Genomic DNA, 16,315 nt, shown 5'->3' with positions numbered 1-16,315 from the left:
TCTACTAAATTGAAATGAAGTACTACTGCATAATACATTCTAAATAATTTCAATATTTTGAACATACTCCATTGCAATTATTCTACTTTACAGAGTCTATATTTCCTCTACCGTAAGTCTATGTCTCTATTCCTATCTTTATATCTAAATTTCTATAATCCTAATTTTTATATATATTTCCTAATCTAACAAAACCCATAGATCAATAATATATCAATGAATATTGACGTCGTATTCTAGAATCAATGCTACATAAAATTATCAAATCAAACAAAAACTATAAAGTAATAATAAATTGCACCTAATCAATAATGTCTCAAAAATGTTTTATCAAACACTACCAAATTTATCTAAACTCTTAAAATAAATATATGTAATTTACAAATTTTACATATCTTAAATGTATCGAATATTTCTATTATGAAGATATCAAAATTTCCTAAATTATATATTTATCCTATTTCCTATTCTACATGGACCGCAAAATTCTAAACATTATACTAAAAAGTGTATACATATTCTACCTACTAATTCTAGTCTAAAGATTCTTAACATTCAACTCTAAACATTTTATCTATATTGCAAAACATCATACTCTAAATTTTCTATCCATACCACGAAAATCCTAAGTCAAAATTTCTAACCACTTTAAATATCATACTCTAATTTTTCTATCAATTATTCTACTTAACTATGTGTCTAACCTAATTTTAATCTACCAAATTTGTCGCTATTATACCTTTTTTTATTCTAATCTAAATAAAAAAGAAAATAAAATCGACGAATGTAGCTATACGGCACCGTCGGTCCCTCCCTCGCTCGCCACAGCTCCCTCTCAAGCCACAACACTGTAGCTCACTACTGTGTGCTGCCCCTGCACGCCACCTTGCCGCTGGTGCTACGTGCCGCCTCGCCTCCACCTTGCACGCTCGTGCGTGTGGTGAAGATGGAACACCGAGAGGAAAATCAGCGACCGCCTAATTATTATAGATTTGTTGGTGTTTCATGTGCCGACAGACCTAAGCTATCACCTGTCGACACATGGAGCGCCAACATGCCACTACGCTGAAAAAAATCTACGTGGCACCTCTTCAACTGGACCCACTAACTGTCGGCTTACTGCGTGCTAACAGGTCCTCAGACCTAAGTACCAAGTATGATATCGGCATACGGAGTAACACCTGTTGGTACTCCGTATACCGATAGTTATCTATTTTTTAATTTTAAGAATTTAGATATTATTTTTTAATTTTCTAATAAAATAATATTATTAAAAAAATCGTGGCCGTCCAGATGTTCTAACCCAATTCGCATAACGTGGAGGGCGTCGTCGCAAAACGCCACCACACAAGCCCTACTACCTTCTTCCCCCCTCGCAAGTAATCGAAGCAGCCCTCGAACAGATCTCCTCGCCGCCGCCGCCGCCGCCTCCCCGTGATCCCGACCATGGTGAGTGCCCCGTCCGCTTCCACCCCACCATCCTCTCCCTCTCTGCCTCGTTGTCGGCGCGCCGCTCCGTCTCCTATGGTTCCGGCCGCCTGCTCGCTCGCGCTCCCCACCTAGGGTTTCGATCTCGCGCCGATTTACCTGTGGCTTCGCAGTCTGACTCTGCTGTTGCTGTATGGGTGCAGGAGGGCGATAGTACCAACCTCGACGCGGCCATAGAGTCGCTCCTGAACGTCGAGAAGCAGATGCGGCTGGCCGGCGAGGTCGCCGGCACGAGGAAGGCCGTCATCGACATCGTCGAGCTCTGTTACAAGGCCGGTGCATGGAAGACGCTCAACGACCAGATCGTGCTCCTCTCCAAGAGGAGGGGCCAGCTTAAGCAGGTCCGCCTTGCGAGAATTTACCACCCTTCTCTAGTTCTCTTACGTCTCGTGTTGGGTTATGCCTGTTAGACCTTTGGCTGTGGTTTAACAACTGAATTGATTTGTAGAAAACTATAGTTGTGTTCAAACCTCAAATTTGCCGCAAAGCACATGTGGTTGAAGCAACTAATAAAGAAGCACGCACCCACTGTCGCTGTGTTGTTTCATGCTATTGGTGTTAACTATATCTGTGAAGTTTAGGTATTGATCTGAACTTCCGTTAAATGCTTTGACTGTTCAAAGAAGTTGGAGATGAGGAAGCATTAGTGTGTTGTCAGGATTGAAGCTACCTGTTCAAACTATTTACGCTTGAAGGAAGTAGGTGGGAAGTACGGTTTAATTCATCTAAATAATATTAGCTGCATTTGTAAGGTTAGGAATATTAGGAAGACATGATACCTTCTTTATAACACTGTTACTCCTCGCAGCAATCATTGTTATTTCAGAACACCTGGTCTTTAGATGAGGTTAAATTTAACAATACTGACCGGTTTTCTTTGCACCCAACACGTACTACCATTTTTCCACATCATGACATCAAGCATGCATAAAATGTTTTTTCCTAGTGTTATTTTTGCTGTATATTCCTTATTGTTGCACTTTGTAGCCTGAATGCCTTTCTCCATGCTATCTGTACTGATGTTTAGCTGTATTTTATGCGATTCTTTGATGGTTTTTATTTGGTTATTTGTCAGGGTAATTATCATTCATAGCATCAGTGAAGAATTACACTTATAGTAGTATTTTCCTGGGAAGCACGGATACTTCTAAAAATCCACGTATCAATATCCGATACTGTAGGATCGAATATGCGCAAAATACCCAATCAGAGGGGGGGGGGGGTGAATGATTGCGGAGACCAAATTCAAAGATTAACTCACCCAAATCAAAACTCGATTAAAACTTGGTATTCTGCTCGAAACAGATTGCACAAGCTCTAGTAAAAACGATATAGAGAGATCCGCTGGTCGGATTGCTCTTAATTTTGGTCAGCAGAAACTAGATTCAAATACGAAACTAACCCAGCAAGAATCGAGTAAATCAGATATGTGGATCAAAAGTTATTCCCGGTCGAAGCAGACCGTGTCAATCAGAATCGAGTAGATCAAAATCTAGTCGAGTAAACAAAAAACTACTTGAGATCAAACCAAATCCATTCGAATTTTTCTCAGATCAAACACTAGATATTCTAGCAAAGCTTTGGATGGATTAAAACAAGATGAAACTTCATAGAAACATGAAATTAATTGAAAACCAAAACCGATCATGCAGAATATAGAACAGAGAGAAAATTTTGAATCAGCAACTCATCAACTTAAAAAACTTGATTTTCATTGCATAGTTGAGTTTACAAGATACCTCTCCAAAGGATCCAACAAGGATTTCCACGAAATCCCAAAACAGCTCTCTCTCGAGTTTCTCCATCTCTCTGCTACGTTGTGCTGCCCTGCTCTGCATTTTTTACCCAATACAACAGACCTCTCTATTTATAGGGTAGCCACACGCACAAACGTGACCAAATCGAATTATAACTCCCTGTCGTATTCAATCTGGTCTCTATCCTCCTTTAATCACAAAAGGACAAACAACTTTCGCTAATTAAGCTAATTAGTCAACAACTCTTACGTAATCATGCATGCACATCCCCCATGCATACATGCATATACGTAACCAACTCAGAGTCCGTCTCTGATACTAACTCTTGTCTCAAGTCCAGTCCCCACACGACTCCCTCGTTTCTGATCTGACTTGAACACGAATTAGTCTTCACGTCCTTTTACGATCAGGTCGCCTACTGCGTCCATCGCGAAGCCTTGTCTTCATATGCATTGTTTTCTCAGCTCGAACGTCCCGCATGACATCCTCGATCACCATGACCTTAGTTCCTCCTGAACCTAATCGCCGAACCTCAGTTCCTCCCTGAACTTAGTTTGTCGACCCGTCATCGACCACGTTTGCCTTCGAGCAACATCTGCTCATGAATCAAACAACAATCGAGTACGAGCACAAGTCCTTTCCAACTTGACTCAAGATCAGTTCACGCAACACCACGTAAACTCCAAGCAAAACCAACACGCTAACATAAGTATACCCGACTAATGATAGCGCATCAAACAACTATGCTATCCAAGCATATCTTAGCAACTCATGAACATCAACCAAATGTCATTATGTTAAATCGCTTTGCTCTGCCAATTTCATCAATCAAATCAATTTTTCATCACATGATCTCACAGATACTATATCAGATACAGAAACTCGGATTCGTATCCAAGGCGTACCAGTGATTTTTACGATTTTCAAATAAATAAAATAATTTTGATACCTCTCGGATATCTCTGGAATAAAATCCCTTCACATCAGCCCTGCTTCCCCCCCCCCCGCACACCTGCCTAGTGCGTCAGCGCCCCGCATGCCCCTATGCCTCCAGATCTTGTCGCCTCCACCTCCGCTTGTCGCCGCCGCCATCTCTGTCCGTCGCCGTCGGTTGCCTTCGCTCCTCACCAGGCCATCGCCCCTCCTCTGAAGGCCGCCGCCCCCTCCTCACAATGACATCGCCCGAGCACCCCTCCTCAGAAGGCCACCGCCACTCCGTTCCAAGTCCCCACCCCCTCCTCACAAGGTCGCCGCCGGGTCGCCCCTCTTCAGAAGGCCGGCGCCGCTCCTCAGTCCTCACCAAGCCGCCGCCCCTCCTCACTAGTCCATCGCCCCTCCTCACCAGTCCGCCGCTATGCCGACCCTCCTCATGGCTACTCTGTCGCCCCTCATGGCTGTTAGAAGTGCAATAATTTTATTAGTGTTTCTTGCAAGCAGATTTGCTTGTTCTTGTATTTCAAAATGTTTATTAGACTCTTTCTATCTCAAAAGAAAAACGAAGGTTGCTTAGACAGTCACACTTCACAAAATATTAGGTATTAGAAGTTTGTACACACTTTGCAACATTTGGGCATATCTGTTGCTTCTGATGAAACTTGGTTAAATGAAACATGGCTTATTTCCCCCCACTATTTTGTTATTCTTGAATATGTAAATCTGTTTTTTTTAATATATATATAGCCGTATCCCCGTATTGGCGTTTTTGAAAAAAATGGCATATCCAAGTATCGCCGTATCGTGTATCTGTATCACTGTATTTGTGCATTCTAGGTATTTGCATTGGTCCTATGCATTGTTGAACAACCACAGTTTTATTGTTTATATGCAGCATTTTTTTTCTTTATCAGTCTTTATGCCCATGTATTAAGTAGATTGTTAGTTGCTTGCACATACCCCAACCATGTAACAATGGCTTGGTAATCATACCATTGCCAGATTTCGAGTCTTATGCAAATTCACCACTGGACAATGTTTCACCCATGCTCATAATGTTTAGCTCATAAGGTTATATAGTTCCTTTGACACAAAAGGAAAAAGGTCTCATTATGGCAACAAAACAGTTAGAACTTTGCTTCACCCGAACCGGTATCTTGCCTTTCAGATTTATCTGCCATTTCTTATTTATGAATTGACGAATCTCTTAAGCAGTCCAAACTATATATACAATTGCTATTATTTTATTTTAATCTACTATGCACTTACCTCACTGTAACCGTCCTTTATTGCAGGCCATTACCGCCATGGTTCAGAAAGCAATGGAGTACATTGATTTGACGCCAGACATGGACACACGGATTGAACTAATTAAAACATTGAGCAGCGTTGCTGCTGGCAAAGTGAGAATCTTCTGCCTGATATTATTTTTGCTGCTCTAAAATTTATTGGCTTCATGTGTGTAATCTCACACTTGTGCATCACTGTAGATTTATGTAGAGATAGAGAGAGCAAGATTGATCAAATGGCTTGCAAAAATCAAAGAGGAGCAGGGACAAATTGATGAGGCTGCTGATTTGATGCAAGAAGTTGCTGTAAGTTGGCACTGCACTAGAATTGAGGACATTAATGTTCTGTAACGCTGTTTTTGTCATTCTCTGGTGTTGTTTCCCACCATCTATGACTTCATGGACTAACAAGTTGTTTCTCAGGTCGAAACATTTGGATCTATGGCGAAGACAGAGAAAATTGCTTTCATCCTTGGGCAGGTATGCTGCATATTTACGACAGTTAAACTTTGATTTGTTGCTGAATGTCGATTCATGGAAAGTTACTGTTATCATGATCACAGGTTCGGCTATGTCTGGATCGGCAAGATTATGTCCGAGCACAAATTTTATCCAGGAAAATCAGTCCTAGAGTATTTGACGCAGATCCATCAAAGGAAAAAAAGAAACCAAAAGAAGGTGACAACATTGTTCAGGATGCTCCTGCATCTATCCCTTCCCTCCAAGAATTGAAGCGCATCTACTATGAACTGATGATTCGGTATGTGATGCTTCTGCTTAGTGCTCAGTTAGATTAATATAAGGGCAATTCCTAATGCACCACTGGGTCGCTATTCAATTGCCATTGCCGCAGCCTGCATTACATGTGGAAATTCTCGTTCAATTCCTCCCTTTCCCCCATTATCTATCCAATATGTATATTGTCTATTTTTAATGCCAGAGTATTGTTAGTCCACTAGTCCCTGAATGCCATATTTATGGAGTGCATCAATCTATGATTTAGATTCTAAAGGCAAGCTATCGAATGCTGTAGTTTCCCTGTTTGAATAGCTGCATTTCTCATCTTACTTGCTAACATTATGGTTCACAATTATGTTTTGTATTGGAGTACGATCGTAACTTTACATTGTCTTTTTGCAGGTATTACTCACATAACAATGATTACCTGGAAATCTGCCGTTGTTACAAGGCGATCTACGATATTCCATCAATCAAAGAGGATCCAGCAAAGTGGACACCGGTACTCTCTCTCTCTCTCTCTCTCTCTCTCTCAGTAGTTATCTGACTGCCTGAATTCAATTGCAGGTTCTTAGAAAGATCTGTTGGTACTTGGTGCTATCACCTCATGACCCTATGCAATCAAGCCTTCTGAACGCTACGCTGGAGGATAAAAATCTCTCTGAGATCCCAAATTTCAGGTACAGTTGCATATCTTTCAGAATGGCAATCTCATAATTCTGGGCGGGCTTATCAAATATTCACTTACCTTTTCCTATTGGGATGGAAAAAAATTAGATTACTGCTGAAGCAGCTGGTTACCATGGAGGTGATTCAGTGGACCAGTCTGTGGGAATTCTTCAAGGACGAATATGAGAATGAGAAGAATTTTCTTGGAGGAGCTTTGGGTGCCAAAGCTGCAGAAGATTTGAAGCTGAGGATAATTGAACATGTATGGCTTACTTTTTGCTTGGTCTATATTTATTTAGTTATTTTGCTTTATGCTTGTCCATTGAATCTCAATTCTTGCTCTGTTCAGAACATCTTGGTTGTATCCAAGTACTATTCAAGGATTTCAATCAAGAGGCTTGCAGATCTTCTTTGCCTTAGTTTGCAGGTCTGTATTTTCCCACCTCCGTTATATTGTACCTTTCTTCATGTAACTCTAATTTTCTTTGAGAGCTGAACTATGGCATTTTATCGCTGATGTTCCTCTACACGACAAGCACCAAAAATTTGAGGCATTTTATTGATGCGGTGGTTGCTGAGATATCTAACTGGCCGTACATTACTCTCTCAGGAGGCAGAGAAGCATCTTTCAGACATGGTGAACTCAAAATCTCTGATTGCGAAGATTGACAGGCCGATGGGAGTTGTAAGCTTCCGGACAGCTCAAGATAGCAACGGCATACTAAACTCATGGGCCACGAACCTTGAGAAGCTTCTTGACCTTGTTGAGAAGAGCTGCCACCAAATACACAAGGAGACCATGATCCACAAGGCTGTGTTGAAAGCTTAACATGTAAACCGTTTTGGCGTTGGCTGGTTTGCTTTAGGTTCCCTTCGTGGCTTGCTGTGGCCAAATTTCACAAACTACAGGACATGCAGCTATTCTCTGCCCAAGCATCACCTGTTTGCTTTGGAAATTCGTGCGTGCATCGATCTTAAGATACTGTAACAACGGAACGATGCATACTATTTGATGTTGGGGCTTACTGTCCTATTTGCTTAACTCGTGTATCTACCTGAATACTAAATGAATTCTTAGATTTGCAATCAGATACATGCTCTTGAAATCCATATCCGGCTCATTGAATCGTTGGCAGATGATCAGGTGCCTATGTGAGTAAAGCGTTTTCTAAAGTGAAGCAGGTTCCAAGATTTAACAAGTCGTCTTTCAAAATTTAGAGTTGCAATTCGGTAGGCTTCATTCTTAAAAAAAAAGAACGACAATGTTGAACATTATGTAAGTTGAATCAGTGTTCTTTTAAAGCATATGCAACTCCAAGCACTCATATTTACAAAAGAAATTTTGTGATGCAAATTCACAAAATGTTCCAACTCGGCAATCTGAACTTGGTTGGGGGATCTCTAGCTGATTTCCAGGAAGAAGGTAGACCGTGAACAACAAACTATACAGATGCAATGCTTCATGAAGTTGTATGCGATCAATTACTTGCTCCACATACAATAGCAGGTGCGACAAATTTCTACCAAAATTGCCTACACATGCTGGTGGGAGTTCAGAGGAAACAATCTGGTACTAGTACATACTACATTGGGATGGATATAATATGATTGATCACAAATTGCAGAAAATTTATTCCAGTCAAAGTGCACTGAACATTTGGACATGAATTGTCTAGAGCTTAGCATCTCCAGTTCTTTAACATGACTGAATTGTACAGCAGATACTGCAACATTTTGGTTAACTGTATGTCGTGTACTCGGGGTTCAATGGTCTCTAAGAACACATCGCCTTCTCTAGTGTTTCCTGCAGCTCTCCGCTCTTGTATGCTTCTGCAAAATACATAGCAATGTAAGCATTAAGCCCGGCTCAAAATTGAGATAGAATCCATACTTAGGTTGTGTAGGAAACTACATTCACGAACATATCTCATGTATGGAATTCAGTTGTTAAAGCATCTGCAGGGTGTATGTGCACTTGTGCAGTGTGTTGTACTTGAATTGAGGATGCAATGATTGCTTTTGCATTGTAGTGCTTTTGCACATTGTTCTTCTGGTCAAGGTCAGTAGAGCACATTTTACACCACTCACCTTAATTTCAGTACATAAATATCATACATTTTTTTAACACTGACTCTCCCTCCCTCTCCTGAACGTTCAGTATTGTACATTGCCTATCTACATTTATAGAATATAAACATATAACATCAGCTCTACACAGTCTATCCAAGCTTAAAGGAACCTAACTATGCAAGTATCTGTGTTACGGAACAGCATGTTCATCAGCTCCATAGTCTAAAATATTAAACCAGAGGACGTCCAGATACTAACGATACAATGGTTTTGGAGATGGTATTGAGCAAGAGTATGCTACGGGAATGGGATTAGTGCTTATGAATCACTGAACCAGTGATAATTGTGCTGCTCTTATTTACTTATACAGCTGGGAAGGATATACGAATGGCTTGTCAACAATTTCAGTAATGGGATGGGAAATGTTCTTCCTTATGGAAAAACTTGAGGACAGGAACGGTCCTTGATTATCACAAAACATCAGACCATTCTAAAATTTCTGGTTTACAGAAAATTATTTGGTGTTCAGATAGTCAACCATCATAATGTTGGTTTATCCCAACGGTAGTCTTATTTATTGCCATTGGCACAGAGCCATAAAATATCTTCTCAAACGCGATGAACCTAACTGGTTCATGCTATGGCACACTCCAACATCTTTCAAAATAAACAACAGGGATGGCTGCCCTCCTATACAAAACAAATTATAATATACACACAAGAATGCAGTGAATATGGATATAAATGAGAATGTTGAATTGACGTTGAGCAAATAGCAAACACTAGCTGTTACTTTATTGTTTAGAGGATGCCCTAAATAGACTGCAATTAAGAAAGAGAAGGAAGGATTTATGCCAATGACTTTCTCTAGACCAGCTGCCAGAGTTTTCAATTGAATTGTCATTGTGATAGAATGCGTGCGTGTGAAACAACCAGACAGTACTCCCTAGTATGCCTTCAGCATCAGCAAATTATCATATGCTCGAAAATAGGTACACAGGTCTCGAGCTTCAACTGTTCATTTGTGAAATCTATCATCTTAGTGATAAACACCAAAATGTCCGATTAGTGGATTAGCACGTACTGATGCCAGACGAACGCAAATTCTTCATAAAACCGCTCAGATCCCCCATATCATGACATGACGAGTTCAGCAAAAGACTCGATTTTTCAAGCACGAGCGTTAGAGCTGCGGGAAGGTCGGCAAGTGAGAAAGCATCTATACCAACGGTGATGTCGCATCCACCGAAGAACTCGCCGTCGATGTAGAGCTGCGGGAAGGTGGGCCAGCTGGAGTACTCCTTGAGCCCCTGCCGGAACGCCTCGTTGGCGAGCACGTCGAGCGTCTCGAAGGGCACATCCAGCGAGCGCAGGATCTGCACCACAGTGTGGGAGAAGCCGCACTGCGGGAAGTCCTTGGTCCCCTTCATGAACAGCACCACCTTGTGCGACCCAACCACCTTATCCAGCGTCTCCCTCATCTCCGTGCTCAGAGCCGCCAGGCACCGCACCGATCGGCCGCGCCCCGAACCGGAGGAGAAGGAGGGGAGCTGCGCGGGGCGGCCGAGGCTGAGGCTGAGGCTGAGGCGCCGAGTCGGAGGAGAAACCGGGGGCAGCGCGTTGACCCTCGCGGGATGCGGCCACACGGAGATGGGGAGCGGGAGGGAGGCGCCGGCGGCCGGGGCGGAGGCGGCCATCGCGGTGCGGTGGCTTCTGGAGAGCACGCGCCGGCGGCTCGGAGTGGAGTCGTCGGCGGGACTGTACCGGAATTATTCGGCCGTGCCAACCAGTACCTGTTTTTCTTTTTTGTGGCCGTCGCCGTGGCCCGTGGACGAATTTTTTTATTTCTCTATTAAATATTTAAATAAATAGACTTGTAAAATTTGCAGAAATAAACTTCTATCTCATTCAGTAGATATCTATTTTTGTAAATTTTATTATTAGAAGTCTATTTATTTAAATATTTAATAGAAAAATATAAAAAACTCCGAAGCGAGGCGTGACAACAAGAAACCGACGGCCCACCGGATCATGAGCGGCAGTTGGCCGGGCCGCTGCCGTCGGCCCAAATCCCGCGGGGCGGCGCACAGTTGCTCTCACTGTCTCGCATACACATTCCCAGCCACAGGCGCCGCCTCCTAAAGCCCTAAACCCATCTCGCCTCCTCTCCTCTGCCGCCGCGACGCAATGGCCGCCGCCGCAGTGCTCCGGAGCGTCGGCTCCCGCCGCCACTTCTCCTACCCCATCCTCCGTGCCTCCGCGATCTCGGCACCCGCGGTGCTCCCGGATGCACCGGCGGCGGCGGCCGCGCCGACTCAGCCGCCGCCGCTGGCTGGGAGCCTCTGGGCGAGGTCCATGGCCACCTTCACCCGCACGTGAGTCATCCTCACCTCAGATCTGTTCCTGTTTCTCGCTTCAGATTCGTGTGATCCGTGTTTCCTCTATCGGCTCGTGTGATTCGTGCCCTTCGTGATTACTCTATCGGTTAGTGTGATTCGTGTTTTGAATTCGGGTGAATCGTGACAGGAAGCCTCATGTGAATGTCGGCACCATTGGGCACGTCGATCACGGCAAAACCACTCTCACTGCTGCAATTACTAAGGTTGGATGCGTTACATAGAATGATGGTTCAATACTCGCTTGGTTTCCGAATTATTTAGATGATTCGAGTGCGTTTTCCCATCCTCGCTGCAGGTTCTAGCCGAGGCTGGAAAAGCCAAAGCTGTTGCTTTTGATGAGATCGACAAGGCTCCGGAGGAGAAAGCGAGAGGAATCACCATTGCTACGGTTGGGTCTTAGCGCATGATTTATTGTTTGGGCCGGATGGTCTTGTGTTTATCTTCATTTTGCAGCTCAAATGGTAATCCTTTGGGATTGTTTGTGTAGGCTCATGTGGAGTATGAGACCACTAAAAGGCATTATGCTCATGTGGATTGTCCAGGACACGCTGATTATGTCAAGGTAAATAGCTCTGTTTTCTCTATGAAGTGTGAGCTGTTGAGATTGTATGTAGGAGTCTAGACATACTATTTGTTTGGCGTCAGAATGTGGTTGTGCATGTTGAGAATATCACACGTGGATTAATGAACTGAGGAAATTGCTGAGCATGCTTGGAGTAGGCACTTAGATTACTTGTTAGGGTAATATACACCTTGCTGTGCTAAGACACAAACTCATCAAGAGTTATTAGATTACTTATTGTCCAACATGTACATTGCTGTGAGAATTATAATTTTCTGTGAATTCCAGAACATGATCACAGGAGCTGCTCAAATGGATGGTGGTATTCTTGTCGTGTCAGCCCCTGATGGCCCGATGCCACAAACGAAGGAGCATATTCTTCTAGCCCGACAGGTTTCAAATTACTTTATATTCTTGCTTGTTTTCCCGTTCAATGTTCTTTCACATGCTGTTTATGCAGTTCTGTTCAGATGACCATTCCTCTGTTTTTTAGGTTGGCGTGCCATCACTTGTATGTTTCTTAAACAAAGTTGATGCTGTTGATGATCCAGAGCTACTAGAGCTTGTAGAGATGGAGCTTCGTGGTACGCTGGCACTCACCATTTCATTGCATTATTTTTAGATGGTTGTTTGTGCTCCCTGCTCTATTGTAATTTTTGCCTTCCTTTTTCTTCAGAGCTCCTCAGTTTCTACAAGTTTCCTGGTGACGAGATTCCGATCATCCGTGGATCGGCCTTGTCAGCCTTGCAGGGTACCAATGATGAGATTGGAAAGAATGCCATTTTGAAACTAATGGATGCAGTTGATGAGTACATCCCTGATCCAGTGAGGCAGCTTGATAAGCCTTTCTTGATGCCAATAGAAGATGTTTTCTCTATCCAGGTGATTAGATTTTCTACAACAGTACTATGATATACAATTATGATTTCTCATCTTCACTGATTTTTAACTGGTCGTATTTTAACTCGGATGATCTGTCTCTTGTGTTATATTACCAATAATCAACAATCACTAACCATGCAAATCAAATGGATGTAGCATATTATTAGGATGGAAGCTGAAGATTCAGTAACACAGAACTTTTCAACATCCATTTATATCCATTAGCTAATCAAGTTTATGGATGTGTCAATCGATAAGTGCCATGGAGACTAGAAAACCCAATAGCAATTTTCTGTGATAATTAAAACAATGCCTTGATTGTTCAGTCTGTGATATGAATGCACTTTGCAATCTGGTGCAACATCACATTTGGAAGTTATTTCATAGGCAGAGCCATATCTTTCGTCAATTAATATTATGTAATGATTTTCATGTTCAATTTAAGCTGTTCTCCATAATGTGCACTTGATGGGCATGCTGTGGATTGATTACCTATGCGATCCATATTCTGCTTGCCCTTGAGTTATTTCCCAGTTTTAGTCATGAGCAATTCTATACGTGTGGTTTGTGATGCTATTCATCTATCCATCTTGTGGCGTAGAATAGTTGATGGGGTTTTCAGTAAGCATCCTTTTACCAAACTATCTTGGGCTATTCATTGTTTCTTATGTAATCAGTAATCTTAGTACCCTTAGGGTTAATTGCTCCATAAACACATAGATGAAAAATCACACATTGCTCTTGCAAGAACTTTATCATTGTTATTTCATGATAATATAATATCGATTATTTGGGTTTGATGTACAGGGCCGTGGCACTGTTGTGACTGGCCGTGTTGAACAGGGGACAATTAAAACTGGTGAAGATGTTGAGATCTTAGGTTTGACGCAGGTGAGTTATAATCTGCCTTTTTTGTGAATTTATTCTGTCACATCACACAAAATCAGATATTTATCCTACTTTATAATTTTTGAAGTACGAATTTGGTGAATTGTTGGTTTGTAAACTCAGTATGTTAGCAGGACCAAGATGTCCAGAGTTCTAGACCTGTTCAAGGCTTCTTTTCTTCTTTCCTTTTTTTTGAGTCCATTTCATAGACCTGATGGTGCACGATGTGGAGGGAACACCAACATATTGGTTCCAACTCGTTGGAAATTATATTTCGCCAATACGGTGATACATGATTTTTAGAGACAGGACTATGGTAATATAGAGGAAGTATCCAATAGGGAGGTATCAGATACGGATATGCTGTGTTAGTGAAGTATCGGTGATATAGAGGTCAGGAATGCATGCACACATGAGTTGATGTAGGCTCTAGATGCAACACTTCTCAGAAACTGAGCGCGATACTTTCCTAGATTTCCTTTCGCAAATTTAGTACCCATCGCACTGATACTTAGATGTGTTCTGATGAAACATTTTTTTGGTCACAGAGTGGTCCCTTGAAGACTACGGTTACTGGTGTTGAGATGTTCAAAAAGATATTGGACCATGGAGAGGTAACGATGCTGAAAGTACACCATGCCAGGTTCTTTTTTATTGATGCAGAATGCAGAATCTCACGCGTGCAACTTCTTGTGTGCAGGCTGGTGATAATGTCGGTCTTCTTCTTCGTGGTCTTAAGCGTGGTGATGTAGAGCGTGGCCAGGTTAGCATTCCCTACTTTAAGTTTGAACCTAGAGAAGATTTTGCTAAATCAGTAAATCTACTAAACTGCTGAATCAGGAAATTGCCATACATCAATGATGCATACATGATCACCAGTTTATGATTTTGAATGCTTATATTGTTATGGGTCTTTACTTGATTTTATTCTGGCATTTTTTACCATTCAGTTTATCATCTATTGTGTTAAGTTCCACATCTGGTGGTTCTCCGGTAGTAAAATCCTTGTCACCTCTTCTATTGATGTTCTACTTTCATTTTCTACTCTTTCAGGTGGTGTGCAAACCTGGTAGTCTGAAGACATACAAAAGGTTTGAGGCAGAAATATACGTCCTTACCAAGGATGAAGGTGGTCGGCACACTGCCTTCTTCTCAAATTACAGTCCACAGTTCTACTTCAGGACTGCTGATATCACTGGAAAGGTTGAGTTGCCTGGAGAAGTAAAGATGGTCATGCCCGGTGACAATGTAACTGCAGTTTTTGAGTTGATATCACCTGTTCCACTTGAACCAGGTAGCAGCTATATTCTTACAAATCTAGCTTTCCTGATGTAAAGAATTTCGTTTGTTTGCACATTATGCATTTTTTTGGTTGTGTGATATAAAACTTTTTTTTTGTTTGCACATCACGGCTCCTTTCATGAAATGCAGGGCAAAGATTTGCGCTGAGGGAAGGAGGCAGAACTGTTGGTGCTGGAGTTGTCTCCAAAGTTCTGAGCTAATCTGTTACCATTTTTTCCCGTAGCAATTTAGTAAAGAAATGAATGTTGATATTTTTCCGACTGGGCTAGAAACGAGAGCAAAGAGTGAAGGAACCGGTATGCATTTTTCTTAGAATGCATGAGCGAAGGCAGGGCTGGCTGGTCTGGCCACCGTTCTGAACAATCTTTTGTTTCCGTGTTGAGTTGGTGCTGTATAACACTGCAGTTAGTTACATTAACACGGGCATAACTCAGTGATTGAATAAGACAGTATCATCAGCAGCATATTTTATGATTCATACTATTTGCCAAATTGGTCTTGAAGGCATTTTTTTTATCGAGTGTACTAAGTTGTTGTGTGGAACCATGCGTATGCAGCACTTGTACCGAATATCTCTGAGCGTTAGCAAGGGCGCCATGTGATCCCTCTCTTTGACTCTGTTGTGTAAGTGTGACCATCTGTCATTCATGAACTTCGCTGCGTTGATGGATGGATGATTGGTTCGGCCTCTGTGAACAAGTGAACCGGAGTAGAAGTTTGATGCATGCATTATAGGTGATAGGTCAGACGTAATTTAGTATACAATGAGATTATTTGTATGATGATGAATCTATGTCTTTTGTTGGTAGGCTTGGTTGGAGGTTCAGCCATTTTTGGGTTAAGCTGCCATGTCTACTCTGTTTCAAGTACTCCAGAGAAATAACTGGTCGGCGAAGAAGGTAGAAGTATGTGCAACGGTCAGGTGTATGTTGAGTCCTGAGCACTGCACCTGAATGGTGCCGAACTGCCACGGGTGTACGAGTCGACGATGGCGTAGCGACCTCTTTCGATCGCAGACGGAGTCATCGCTGAGGCGATCTTGATCATCGAGCAGACCAAACAGATTCCTACCTACGAGACCAAACAGATTGGGTGAACGTGCCTCCCAACGAGCAGCAGAAGCTCGACAAGAGTCGCAATACCACTGCTGCTGCTGAAGCAGAAAAGTTTGCAGGATCTGATCCGCAAAATTGACCTTTTTCCCCGTTTCCATGTATTTTCCGCGCGCTTGTACCGCCAGCAGTGGTGATCTCCATGGTCGGAGTTTGAGTCACCGAAGAGAACTAGGGAATGAATTCTCTGAAAAGTAGCAGCTGGAGGAATGGTGCATCAAGAAAG

At 42.4% G+C, this 16,315-nt stretch overlaps 3 protein-coding genes across 3 annotated transcripts; 2 read left to right on the top strand and 1 right to left on the bottom strand.

Moving 5' to 3' along the window:
• Positions 1-1,297: 1,297 nt before the first annotated feature.
• LOC133913791 (26S proteasome non-ATPase regulatory subunit 12 homolog A-like) lies at positions 1,298-7,963 on the top strand. The gene is made up of 11 exons (XM_062357057.1): positions 1,298-1,449; positions 1,632-1,829; positions 5,474-5,581; positions 5,669-5,773; positions 5,891-5,947; positions 6,031-6,227; positions 6,608-6,707; positions 6,773-6,885; positions 6,983-7,136; positions 7,224-7,301; positions 7,485-7,963. The coding sequence occupies exons 1-11, from the start codon at positions 1,447-1,449 to the stop codon at positions 7,701-7,703; spliced, it is 1,332 nt and encodes a 443-aa protein (XP_062213041.1). The 5' UTR covers positions 1,298-1,446; the 3' UTR covers positions 7,704-7,963.
• Positions 7,964-8,482: 519 nt separating this feature from the next.
• On the bottom strand, positions 8,483-10,765 carry LOC133913792 (monothiol glutaredoxin-S7, chloroplastic-like). Its single transcript, XM_062357058.1, has 2 exons — positions 10,170-10,765; positions 8,483-8,704 (listed from the first exon to the last, which is right to left on the bottom strand). Exons 1-2 carry the CDS (start codon positions 10,639-10,641, stop codon positions 8,649-8,651), a joined length of 528 nt encoding a protein of 175 aa, XP_062213042.1. The 5' UTR covers positions 10,642-10,765; the 3' UTR covers positions 8,483-8,648.
• Positions 10,766-11,045: 280 nt separating this feature from the next.
• On the top strand, positions 11,046-15,455 carry LOC133913790 (elongation factor Tu, mitochondrial-like). Its single transcript, XM_062357056.1, has 12 exons — positions 11,046-11,319; positions 11,471-11,546; positions 11,639-11,731; positions 11,831-11,905; positions 12,194-12,298; positions 12,399-12,489; positions 12,582-12,787; positions 13,595-13,678; positions 14,224-14,289; positions 14,376-14,438; positions 14,729-14,969; positions 15,107-15,455. Exons 1-12 carry the CDS (start codon positions 11,132-11,134, stop codon positions 15,175-15,177), a joined length of 1,359 nt encoding a protein of 452 aa, XP_062213040.1. The 5' UTR covers positions 11,046-11,131; the 3' UTR covers positions 15,178-15,455.
• Positions 15,456-16,315: the final 860 nt, after the last annotated feature.

The sequence above is a fragment of the Phragmites australis genome, chromosome 3 (assembly GCF_958298935.1).
Source record: "Phragmites australis chromosome 3, lpPhrAust1.1, whole genome shotgun sequence".
NCBI lineage: Eukaryota > Viridiplantae > Streptophyta > Magnoliopsida > Poales > Poaceae > Phragmites > Phragmites australis.
Note: the sequence above shows the minus strand (reverse complement) of the source record. Positions and strands in the feature narration are given on the sequence as shown.